The following is a 12,164-nucleotide window of genomic DNA, read 5'->3' as shown; positions in this document are numbered from 1 at the left end:
GCAAAATGCGTTGGTTCCCTGGAATTTCAGGTTTTTGAAGCTGGCCAGGATGCCAGTGCTCTGATGCCAAAAATTGTTGTTGCTTGGAAGAAAGAAATGCCTCAAAAAAAAAAAAAAAAATCAAGCTAAGTTTTGTGTATGAACATTTGTCTTCATTTTGGAAAAAGCGTGATGGTGCCAAACCCAGGGAAGGGAAGGGTTATTCCCTACCAGATTCAGAATCCTCTTATGTATGTCCAGAGTGCTTCTTCAGCACGTGTAATTTGAAATTCCCACCAAAGTCCTGGAGCCCTGTGCGTGCAGCTGCATGCAGTGCATCCATGATTGCTCTGCTGAAATAAATCTGCTCTCTGGGGCTTTAGCTCTCTCCTGCTGAAACCCAGGTGTAATGATAATGCCTGTGTAAGCACTCACTGACGCTGGCCAGAAAATTTGCTAAAAATGAAAGTATATAGAATATTTTAGGGTTTTTCCACGCAAATTCACGTGCAGCTTGCCCCAGGCAGGATAATTAACTGAAGGAGACCATAGGCCAGACATTTCTCTTGATGGGGTCACGGCCTAAAAATTTCCAATCCATGCTGATACAAAGCCTGTCTGAGGTGGTGTTTTATGGGTCAAGTGTGTGTGAACTCTCTTTTAGATGCCAGCATTTTAAGACATATCTGAAATATCTGTCATGGGAATATTTTTCAACTTGGACAGGCAGTTACCTGGTCCAGTGAAAGGGATCCCTGCTCTTGGCAAGGGGTGGAACTGGGTGACCTTCTAAGGCTCCTTCCAACCCAAACCGTTCTGTGATTCTGTGAGCTGGTGTGATGCCTGGTTATTGGGATCCACCTGGGCACCTGAGAAAGTGTAGAAAGCCTCTCCTTATTCCCCTGGTGAAAATAAAATTTGCTTTCTGCTGTGAGATCAGAAATCCTGGGGGGAAGCTATTAAAAAGGCATAAAGCCAGTGGCAGATAGATGCATTCTATATGTTGCTGTATTTTTATACTTTGTACGAGGGCTGCATGTCCAAACTGAATTTTATCACCTTAGAAACCTTTTCTATGGGCAGAAAAAGTTTTTTGAGTTACTCAAATGCAATCAGGTATTAGAATGAGTTATTTGAGAATAAAACAAACACAAACTAAACACAACAAAACCCCATAAACCACGAAAAAAAAAAGAAAGCAGAGGGAAAGTGAAAAGCATCCAAACCCCTTCTGGAGGTGCTAGACTTCTCTGAGCAGAATAATAGCAGCTTTGGGTAAAAAAATATGACCAGGTCTGATCTGAGAGGGCAGCAGTGCTGTGGAAGTGAGGAAGGTTGTGGTGTGAGCTGGCTGCCGATGAGCAGGTCTGCCGAGGAGGAAATCCCACCATTCCCACCCTGGACAGCTCTGCCTGCCCTGGAGTGTAAGGAATTGCTGCTTCTTGCTCCTGCTGCCCCAGGGGTCACACATTTCCCCACCAACATCACTCCTAATGGAGAGGAAGTTGACAATACTTGTTCACAAAAAGGGTTGTTAAGCATTGGAACAGGGGAGGGTGGAATCACCAGTCCTGGAAATATTCCAAAAACATGTAGGTGTAGCACCTGGGGACATGGCTTAGTGGTGGCCTTGACAGTGCTGTGTTAGTGACTGGACTTGATGATCTTAGAGGTCTTTTCCAACCTAAATGATTCTGAAATTCTGTTTAGCGTTGCCCAGGTGTCTCTCCCTGTTGAAAGGCAGGAAGCTCCCACGATGAAAAGGGTGGCAATGGAAGGAGTACCTTTTCTTTTTGTGGAAAGAATTTCTTTGCTGTTTTCTGGGCTTGGGTTTTTTGGTTGATTTACGGTTTACAAGGAGGTTTTCTGATTGTAAAATTACTGATTTTATTTCATGAGAACAATGTGCCAGGTTGGGGTATTGGAGTTCAGAGTCTTTTATTTGTCTGATATCCATTCTCTTGCCTTTTTGCCTATCAGGGCTTTATTGAAGCCAAACAAAGAGTAAATGGGTCATGAACAGGAGGTGCAAATATTTGCTACTCGAAATAGAGAGCAGTATTTTCCTGTACAGTGCCAGAAATGAATACCCATTAACTGCTGCTGTATAAACATTGAACAAGCTCTGTTTATATTTATTAGAGCTGGATTTATAGACCACTTCCTTTTAGAGTAACAACCATTGTTTTATGAGCTATTAAGTGGGGAAAAAACATTTTGATAATGCTCCTAGCAGTAAAGCTTACTAAGGAAATGCCACTTCCAAAACCTCCAGTACGTTTGTATTGTTATATTTGCTCCTGATTAGGCTGCTGGGCTCTTCCATGCCCAGAGCTGAGATGGCAAACACAGTGAAAGGTGTTGCATGTTTGAGGAGCGGCAGCTGAGTTGTGTGAACGCAGCTCTCAGTGTTGTCACTTGGGCTGGCAGGGTGTGAGTGCCGTGTGCTGATGGAGGCACTGGGTACCTGGTACCTCCCCATGTGCTGAGGGAGGCAGCTGAGAGCAGGATCACAGAATCAGGGAATCTGTAAGGCTGGAAAAGGCCTCCAGTCGTGTAGGGTCATAGAGGCCAAACTTTGACTGATCCCACCTGGTCACCCAGACCAGAGCGCTGAGTGCCACGTCCAGTTGTTTCTTGACCACCTCCAGGGGTTGGGGACTCCACCACTTCCCTGGGCAGCTCATTCCAGTGCCTGACAACCCTTTCAGTGAGGAAATTCTTCCTGATATCCAACCTGGCCCTCCCCTAGAGCAGCTTAGTGCCATTTCCTCTCCTCCTGTCCCTGTTCCCTGGGAGCAGAGCCCAACTTCCCCCGGCTGCCCTCTCCTGTCAGGGACTTGTGCAGAGCCACAAGGTCCCCCCGGAGCCTCCTTTGCTCCAGGCTGAGCCCCTTTCCCAGCTCCCTCAGCTGCTCCTGGGGCTCCAGCCCCTTCCCCAGCTCCATTCCCTGCCCTGGACACGCTCCAGCCCCTCAAGGTCTCTCTGGCCGTGAAGGCCCAGAACGGGACGCAGCCCTGGAGGTGCAGCCTTGCCGTGAAAAGGCCACATACAGGTCAAAGCTTGTTTGAAATCAGTTCCTGGGTGTTCCCCTTCTTAGAATCCACCTTGTGCTGCAGCAGTGAGTTATTTTAAATTCTCCAGCTGCCCTCCAGGTTCCATTCCTGCTGAAGCCTAAAGAGAAAGGTCTTCCAGTGAATCCAGTGGTGCAGGACCAAGCCAACAGGTGGTTGTGTGGCGACAACACAGTCAAGTTTTAATACCTCACTGAAACCTCTTTAATGTGCCTTTTCCATCCGCTCTGCCAAGATCTGTGTAGCTTAAAATGGAGATGCAAAACCCATCCATGAGGGGTTTAAATTGGAGATAAAAAAAGAGATGGAGAAGAAGTGTGAAGAAAATACTGTTGAAGAAATTGTTAAAAAACAGTGCAAGGATATTGTTTTGTATGAAAAAAGAACATTCTTTATAAGTAACTGCTCTTTTTTTTTTTCTTCCTTGTGCCTGTTTAGTTTTTTAGTTATTGTGCACTTTAATGCCCCACAGAAACAGGCATCTTAGCTCAAGGCTTTATCTCGGTAATTTGTTTGTCATGAATGCAATTACTAGGATTAGAAATCATCTTATCCCAGATACTTGGATCTTAGCAGGATGCTTGGCACGTTGTTTTCAAAAAATTTACCTACTTGTTTTTGGGATCTGGCAGACTGATAGGGGATTACACTTGGTATTCCAGTCCTTGCCCATAAAAAAAGTCACAATTTTCATTGTCATGAATGATTCATTCACATTTGATCTTGAGTGTCCCTTTTTGACTATCAATGCAAAAGGCATTTAGGGATGTTCTCTGAAATGAGGCTGGGCTGAGATGCAGGGAAGGGAGATTGAGGGGAGATTTTGGCCTTTGGGTGACTCTTGAAACTTTCCAGTGAGAGTAGTTCTGCAGTAATGTCATTAGAATATCCAGAGGCCCCTGGACAGGATTAGCACTCACTGTTTCCAAGCCCTGTAAAAAATAGAGACTAAGACACAGGCAGAAAAGGCCCCAAAAAGCAAATTTAAAAACCCATTTCTGTCCGAAGAATTTATTGCCTAAATAGCCAAGTAAGAATAGTGGGTGCACAGAGATCTGATTTGTCTTTCTGTGATGCGACTCCTTGAGAGATGCTCAAGTTAATGAATCCCTTTATTTTACCTTGAAGCAGAGGCTGAAGGGATCATCTGCTTGCTGAGACTGGGAGATCTGTGCTCATTTTCCAGCTCTGCTCCAGATTTCTGTAACATTTTTACTGTGATGGGGTTCAGCTCACACACCCTGAGCTGCTGGGGAGTCAGGGAGGGTATATCAATGAAGAGAGGAGAATTTATCTCCTGCTTTGAAAGAGAGGATGGATCAGCTTCTGATTGTGCTGATCCTCTCCCTGTCCCCTCCTGAGGGACCAGCAAATAACCCATGTCCAGACCCATCTTTTGGACATCTGAAAGGAGAAGAAAGAAGTCCGTGACTAGCCCCATGTGGAAATTTGGGACAGTGGCACTTCTCATTAGTTATGGGTTTATTAAAAGTTGAGAGATGCTAACAGAAAAGGGAAAATAAGGAAAATAATTATGTCTTACTACTTTTTAGTGGAGACTTGGCAGTGAAATGCAGGAGGTTTGTGAGTGGAGGCTAGAGAAGCCATTGTCTCTCACAGTGTACAAGCTGACACTGCACAGGTCACTGAGGCAGGATGAGATGCTGAAACACAGATGTTCATCTGCTTGGGGCACATTTTGTCCTCTGTGGTGTGGAGTGGTGGCTGATGGCTCTTTTTGTTTTGTCCCCCTGCAGGTTACTCTGGTCAGGACTTTGACTGGGCAGACTACCAGAAGCAGTGTGGAGCCGAGGCAGCACCTCACCTGTGCTTTAGAAATGTAAGTTCTTCCTTTTGCTCCAGTCCATCCATGTGAAACAAAACAGCTTGCACAGAAAAGCTGCTGCAAGACTTTGGGAGGTTCCCCCAGGCTGCCTTAGGAAGGAAACTGGAGGAATGTTCCAGGTCTCCAGCCCTAAAAGAGAAAAAGCTTGTTTTAGTCTTGCCTTTATCTGTAATTATCCTGCTCTTCATCCCCTATCTGGTTGTGTACAGCACAAAAAGGATCTCAGCTGGTTATTGCAAGTAATTCGAGTGCTACTAAAAATAATCTAGGTAAAGAAATTGCGTAGTACCATTCGCTCGTTTTCACATTTTGGGTGTTTTCTCTGTATCCCAGGGGGCATACATTTAACCAAACCACATGTATTTTAAGCTAAATGTGTGTTGAAAATGTGTGAGAGAAGTGATTAACCCTCACGGATGCTTTGGTCTTTGGGACAGTTCATGTCCTTCCTTGATGCAGCAACAGTGATGTGAGAGTGATGGATGCCATTAAGATTCACAGCTTTTGAAATAATCTTTTGCCGGCTGTTTTATGGCAATGACAGTCCTGTGTGGCTTGATCTGACAGGTATTCATCACTTGGGGAAAGGCAGATGTAGCCTTCTGCCTCTTCCAGTAACCTGGTGCTCTTCTTCATGTGCCCATCAACTGATGGAGGTTAAGATCCTGTCTGTAACTGAAAATGTTCCTGATGGTGGTACCTAAATGTTACTAGTGTACCTAAAATGAGCACAGAAGGCTTTGTAAAATAAAGTGGTGGTGTGAATGATGTACAGGCAGGTATCTGTAGGAATTGTACAGCTTTTCACTGTACTCAGAGGTCACAGGACTGAGGGATGGGGTGTTCATGGAAAACAGAATGGAGACAGACACCAGCTGCGGTTTTCCATGGCCTCCCTCATCTGCCTGGGGCAGCCTGGCTTGGAAGCTTTGATGGTGAATTGGTGATTTTTTTTCTTGATGAACTTAGAAGACCTGTACCATGAAGAGAGTCATGAACAGAGTTACTCTGGTTTGACCTGGGAGTCAAACCAGAGTAAGGATTTCTTTGCCCCATTTGTTGTGCTGTCCTACGCAGAACCCTCTTCCTGAAGGAACTTCAGGCAAAGATTTCCAGCAGTGCTGAGGGTAGTGGGGCAGTGCTGCCTAACACCAGTACAGTGGGGCTATTTTTGCATTTCTTGTGTCCTGCAAGCACCCCTGCCTTTTCTTTACATCTCTCTTCATGTTGCCACGTAATGGATCTGTTCTCTCAGCACTGGCAGCCTTGAGAAAAGTCTCTGCATAACATCCTCTAAGATTAAGTCAGGTCTGAGCACTTTCTTTATCCTTTTTTTCTTTTTTTTAAGGAAACATTCACCAGATGAGCATGTGTCTGTTACTCTTTCACTCTTAATAACACGATTCTTTGCAGAGGGAACTGCTCTGTTGTCACTTGTGCAGCCTCCTGGCTGGTTGGTCCCCTTGATTTGTGGCTGTGAGGGGCTCTTTGATGGAAGCTTTTTTCATCTCCCACCTCGTGCAGACAGACGTGGTGCTGGCAGTGAAGGTGCTGTAGCTGTTTTCCCGGGAGGGATTTTTAACAAGGAGAGGCAGTTATGAAATGGATTGACGTGCCCAAATGCTTAGTAAAATAAACTCCACCTAACTGTTTTGCCATTGATTCTGTACAAATGAGCCTCCAGCACCGAATTGCAATGAAAGGAGCTGGGGTGATGATAAATGGCGTTTCCTTGTTAGGGAACATAAAAGGCATTTAAACAAACTCAGCCTGCATTCCTGCAGCCCTGGCCATTAGCAGCTTTTACAGGGTGAAGCTGATCTGCGTGCTGAGCAAGGCTTGAGGCAGTCCAAACTGTGTGAGAGTAGCAGCATGTTCTTGGATGGGAAAGAGACCAAAGCCACGAGGTTTTAGTCTATAAAAGAGCTCTCAATGGCTGTTCAAAGTGAAGTGCCCATGGCCCTTGGTGTTGCACTAACAGGAGAAGGGTTGAATTTGAGCCTGGCTTCCAGTTTCTCACATAGGATGAGAGGTTGGTGTCATTTTGAGTCAGTGACAGTTATTACCCATCCCAATTATTGTTAGCAAAAAATCCCATCCCAGAGGGGTAAACCTTTCTACTGTGTGCAGAGAGATGCAGAGCAGGTGGGACAGAGGGGAGGAAAATCCAAGGAAGGGAAAGCCCTGGCATGGCCACAGGTATTGCATTAGTGAGTTTTCAGGGATGGTGCTGGGGGAGATAACTGGGAAGGGACTGAGCATAAGTGACAGTAGGGGACACTGGAAGGAACAGTGGCAGTGAGCACAACTGGATCCATCTACACTCCAGCCAATGACCTCATGTACCTGGAAGCCTTGTTCATTGAACTGAAAATGGAATCACAGGATGGTTTGGGTTGGAACGGACATTGAAGACTGTCTAGTTCCAATCCCCCCATCCCATGGGCACTGCTTCCACCCACTAGATGGGGTTGCTCAGGGGCCCATCCATGAAAACTCCATGAAGAGAAGGTTACTCAAATTTCTTCAGCTTCAGTCAGCTTGGGTGACTGAATATATGAAGAGGTTTCTCTGGTCTCAGGCAAGATGGTTTTTTGCTTTATAAGGTTTCTCCTAGCAAGGTGAGAGATGCTTAAGCACAGGAGTTCTGGGAACCCTCTGGGTAATATCACATTAACAGCAAATGCATCACTGGCAAGCATTCAAACATGCTTGGAGCTGATGTGGAACAACTTCCTCCCAGTCTCCTAAGAGTTAGGGATAGGAGTAGAACATGACATGCATTGCATCATTGATTTGTTGTCGTAACTGATTTTTCATGTGGGTGGCATGGGCTCCTCTCTCCACAAGTCCACAGGTCCCTGCCAGGAGCCTGCTCCAGCACAGACTTCCCAGAGAGCCCCAGCCTCTTTTGGGTACCCATCTGCTCTGGCATGGGGTCCTCCAGGGGCTGCAGGTGGATCTCTTCTCCCCTGTGGACCACCGTGTGCTGTGGGGACACAGCTGCCTCACCATGGGCTGCACCAGCCCAGCTCTGATTTGCCTCGGGATGCCTTTGCATTCTTCAGGGTATCCTGCCCTTCCAGTGGAAAGCAAACCATGCTCAATTTATGCTTCCCAGCAGACAGTCTGGTTGGAGTTGTGCTGCACTGCTGTGTTTCAGCATTGGCTCTTGACTCTTTCAGACGTCCTTCAGCCGTGGCTTCACCAAGAACATGAAGCTGGAGGCGGTGAACCCCAGGAACCCTGCAGAGATTTGTGTGGCTTCCATCACCTCGGTGAAAGGCCGGTTGATGTGGCTGCACCTGGAAGGTACGTGCTCTAAAGGCTGCTTGTGTTTGTCTGCTTCACTGACTCTCTTAATTTTGTCCTTCATCCTCTGCACAAAATTGCTCTCTCCAGCTTTTCAGTTTTATACACATTGACCAATAATGTGTCGTGAGGAATTACATTTCCCTGCTCTTTCTCTGGGGGAGCTGCAAGCTCTTCCACCCTCCCATCCACAAGGTCTTTATCACCATGATAACAACCTCCTCCCTGCCATCATGATACACCTTCATCCTGGGAGTGGAAGTTTGCCTCACTTGTGCAGCTGAGACTTCCACAGCAATTCCCAACCTGACAATTTGTACAAGAGGAGAGGTCTCCAATCAAAGCCCTTAAAGTTGGTGAAAACACTGCCAGGTAACCCCGAGTATCATAGTTCCTCCTGAGTGTTCGTTTTTGGTAGAGCTGTGTGCAATGGCAGGTTTTGTTTTTTTTCTCTAAGATAATTGTTTGCCTTCTAGCTCAACGTAGCAACAGCTCATCTGCAGCCTGGTCTGGACACAGGGCAAATATTTTTTTATAAGAGCTGGAATCAACACTCATTTGAAATTCCATTCTCACTAAGGCTGTTGTTGAATTTACCCCCATCTGGGCAAGGAATCTGACCCATTTTGGCAACTTCTTTTCTTAAATGATCAGGTACCTTCACTTGTATATGCCAAAGACGTGGATAGATGCAGGAAGAGGGCAACACACTCCCATCTTGCTTCCTTCTCTCATCTCTTTCTCCCTGCCTTTTACTTTTTAATTTCTTAAAGGACGTCTTTTTACAACTTAGCATAAAGACACCCTGTGTGCATCTCCTTTCTTTTGAGTTCTGATATATAGATGCTTTAAGCTTGGTTTATATCTCAATACCAGAAATGGAATGATCTGTAGTAAACAGAAAAGATGCAAAAGACTGCAAAAGATGCAAAAGACTGGGGCATAAAAATTTTGCTGCTGTAGGAATACATCACTACAGTATGCACAGTGTTATGCTAAAAGCAGGCATTAAAAAAAAAAAAACCCACAACCAAAACACGCCTGCTTGCAGAGTTGTAAAATAAATGTGGCTTGAAGTGTGGCATGGGTTTTTTTGACTCCATTAATACAATGTTGTTTCTAACTGATTATTTATATTCTGGAAGCAGCAAGGCTCCCCAGCTACCACAGGAGCCCCTCGCTGAACACCTCGAGTCCCGTCATTTATCATGGGCACCTCTGAAGCTTTCATTGTTGCCCTCCCAGTTTCCCAGTTTGACAACCTGGGCTGCAGCCATAAACCAGGAACACAGGAGTTAAGCAGGGCAGAGTTAGACATGAGGGAACATTGTGTGATAAATCACACTTTGTACAGTAGCAAAACCCTAAACTCGAGGGTGAGCGTTTAATGAGCAGCAGTGCTGTTCCCCCGTGGTGGAGGAGAAGCTCAGGACTGATGGGATGCTCTGCGCTTTCTGCTACTTTATTACTCATCATCTGCATTGTTAATTTTTACTGGTTCATTTTAGATTTTAGAGCTTGAAGCTTTCTGGTTTGAATTTATACAAGTAATAATGCACGCTCCCTGCACAGCCCAGGAATTTGAGGAAAGCCCTTTGGTTAATCGCTTCCCCAGGGGGGCTTCCTGAAATTTCCCCTTCTACAGTTTTCTAGAGTCGCTGCTCTGTTCTGCCCATCCTGTAAGATTCATAGCTGGACACAGGCATTTTCCTCACCCTGTTTCCAGTCTTCTTATTTTCCCTTTAACCTCCCAATTCCCATGGACACTAATGGCTCTGAGAAGAGAGCAGCATAAAACGCAACAAATGAAACTAATGAGTCTCAAAAAAGCTGTTTTCCACTCATTTGAGTGAGGCCAAAGGAAGCAGTGAGATGTTGGGAGTGGAAAGCAGGGTTATCAATTGCCAGAGGGTGCAGTGCCAGGGTCTTACAAGAGGAATAGAAGTGTTGCAGGAGAACGGGCATTGTGGTGCTTTCTTGCTCCTCAGGGTGGCTGCAGCTGTAAACTTGGGAACCAGAATGTTCATAGAACCATTTTGGTTGGAAAAGACCCTTCATGTCACATTTATTGTTGCTTGCAAGCAGGAAAGTACATTTGATTTGCTTACTTTATTATAATAATTTAGAACTGTAGAATCATTAAGGTTGGAGAAGACCTCTGATATAATTAAGTCTGTTTTGTGAGACTAGCACCATTACAGTAATGAAGTAATGGGTATTCCCAGACCTGGTGACATTTCAGTGGGGTCTGTGTTGATTTCTTACTCTTTTTAGGGCTTGATCCAAGGTTTGCTCACGGTGTGTGTGTCTGGCCACTGAATCCACTGTTCTCACATCAGCTCCTGGCCTGGATTTGTGCTGTCAGGTGAAAATGTTTTCCCCACTGGAGAGTGCAGCTTTCATTACATTCAAACTGAGCAGTGACCACGTGGTATTATCTTGTGGAGGGAAATGGTTTTGCAGAGAATTTCAGCTGCTGAAATCTTGTATTCCCCATATGCCTTCATCCTGTCCTCTTCCCTTCCCCATATCCCAGTGAAAAAGACACTGTATTGTCAATGTATAGTGCGTGACCACAATGCAGGGCTCAGAGAAACGCCATCAAGACACCCATGAATCTACACAGACATCATGATTGCGTTTTTTAGATTATTTTCTCCAGCACTGTGATCACCAGCACCTATTTCCCTGCCTCCTTTGGGTTTTTCATGCAGCCGCACACTCTCAGAGCAGCAGGTTTATTACTGATCCAAATGCTGCACCTCAGCCTCGGTGCTGTTCCCATCACAAAGTTCAATTACTGTTTCAATTACACCACAAGCCCTTGATGAACATTCATTAGTGGGAAGCTCCCTGTAGTCATCTGGCTGTGCGCAGTCAAACACTTGCTGCCTCAAGCAGGAGGCAAAGATGTTGTAACAGATGCCAAGGCAAGGGTGATGCAGGGGAAGCTGCTGATCCCTTGGTCCCTTTTGTTAGGAGATCACCTCCTGCTGGTGTTGGAGCTGCCTGTCCTGGGGTGGAATTGATGGGAGGAGGAGGTGAAGTTGCTGGCCCAGCTGTGCCAGTGCAGTTGAACTTGGAGTAGTTAAATGGTGCATTGACTCAGGACACAGAGTTGTTTTTGAAACAACTCAAATCCAGCAGTAATATTTTTATTGGATTTTGGGTGGAAATCAGGTAAATTAGGAAAAAAAAAAAACAGGAAAAATTTCTTCACTGAAGGGGTGTTCAAGCACTGGAACTGCCCAGGGTAGTGGTGGAACAACTGGCCCTGAAAGTGTTCAAAAAACATGTAGATGTGGTGCTGAGAGACATGGGTTAGTGGTGGGCTTGGCAGTGCTTGGTTAATGGTTGGGCTTGATGCTCTTGGAGGTTTTTTCCAACCTAAATATTTCTTTGGTTCTATGAATGGGACCCACATAAATGAAGACAGGAGATTGTCTTCTAAAGGAGGTGTAATGACCAAATTGGAAGGTACTTGCTTTAAATAGACACTTCAGGTGAAGTTTTGGAGTCAGCATTGTGCCAGAGACCATGGTACATGTGCCCCATTTGGGGTTTTTATACTGCTTCTCTCCTGTTGCGTGATCAGCTGTTGTTTCATGTGAGGAACCCTAGGAGTATTTAGGGCACTTCTGGACAGAAGAGGGGCCAACTCTCACCCTTAAAAAATGGGACTCAAGGGCAGAGCTGTGCAAAAAAGCTCCAGGGAAGCACTGGGGCATAAAAACCTCTCTCTCACATTAGCTACCACCCTGTGAAAACCTAAATATACTCTCTTACCATTAAGAGCAAGCACCCAGCAAGTCCTTCTGACTCACTTATGCAACTTCACAAAAAATCCGAGGGTCAGTCAGGCCATCTTGTTGAGAGAGGTCATGTCTGTTTAACCTCCCTGACTTTTGGCTGCTTCACTGCACACCCTCAAAGTGCTCTTGTGGGGTTTTCCT

The 12,164-nt window shown here is 45.5% G+C and overlaps 1 protein-coding gene across 3 annotated transcripts in view; it reads left to right on the top strand.

Moving 5' to 3' along the window:
• SFMBT2 (Scm like with four mbt domains 2) overlaps positions 1–12,164 on the top strand; it is a 105,606-nt gene that overhangs the window by 66,176 nt on the left and 27,266 nt on the right. For all 3 annotated transcript variants that reach the window (XM_010407815.4, XM_010407814.4, XM_039570858.1), the window contains 2 exons: positions 4,811–4,893; positions 8,085–8,211. In XM_010407815.4, the coding sequence (XP_010406117.1) occupies positions 4,811–4,893; positions 8,085–8,211 (210 nt within the window). The remainder of the gene's footprint in view (positions 1–4,810; positions 4,894–8,084; positions 8,212–12,164) is intronic.

This window comes from Corvus cornix, chromosome 1A (genome assembly GCF_000738735.6).
Source record: "Corvus cornix cornix isolate S_Up_H32 chromosome 1A, ASM73873v5, whole genome shotgun sequence".
Taxonomy (NCBI): domain Eukaryota; kingdom Metazoa; phylum Chordata; class Aves; order Passeriformes; family Corvidae; genus Corvus; species Corvus cornix.
Note: the sequence above shows the minus strand (reverse complement) of the source record. Positions and strands in the feature narration are given on the sequence as shown.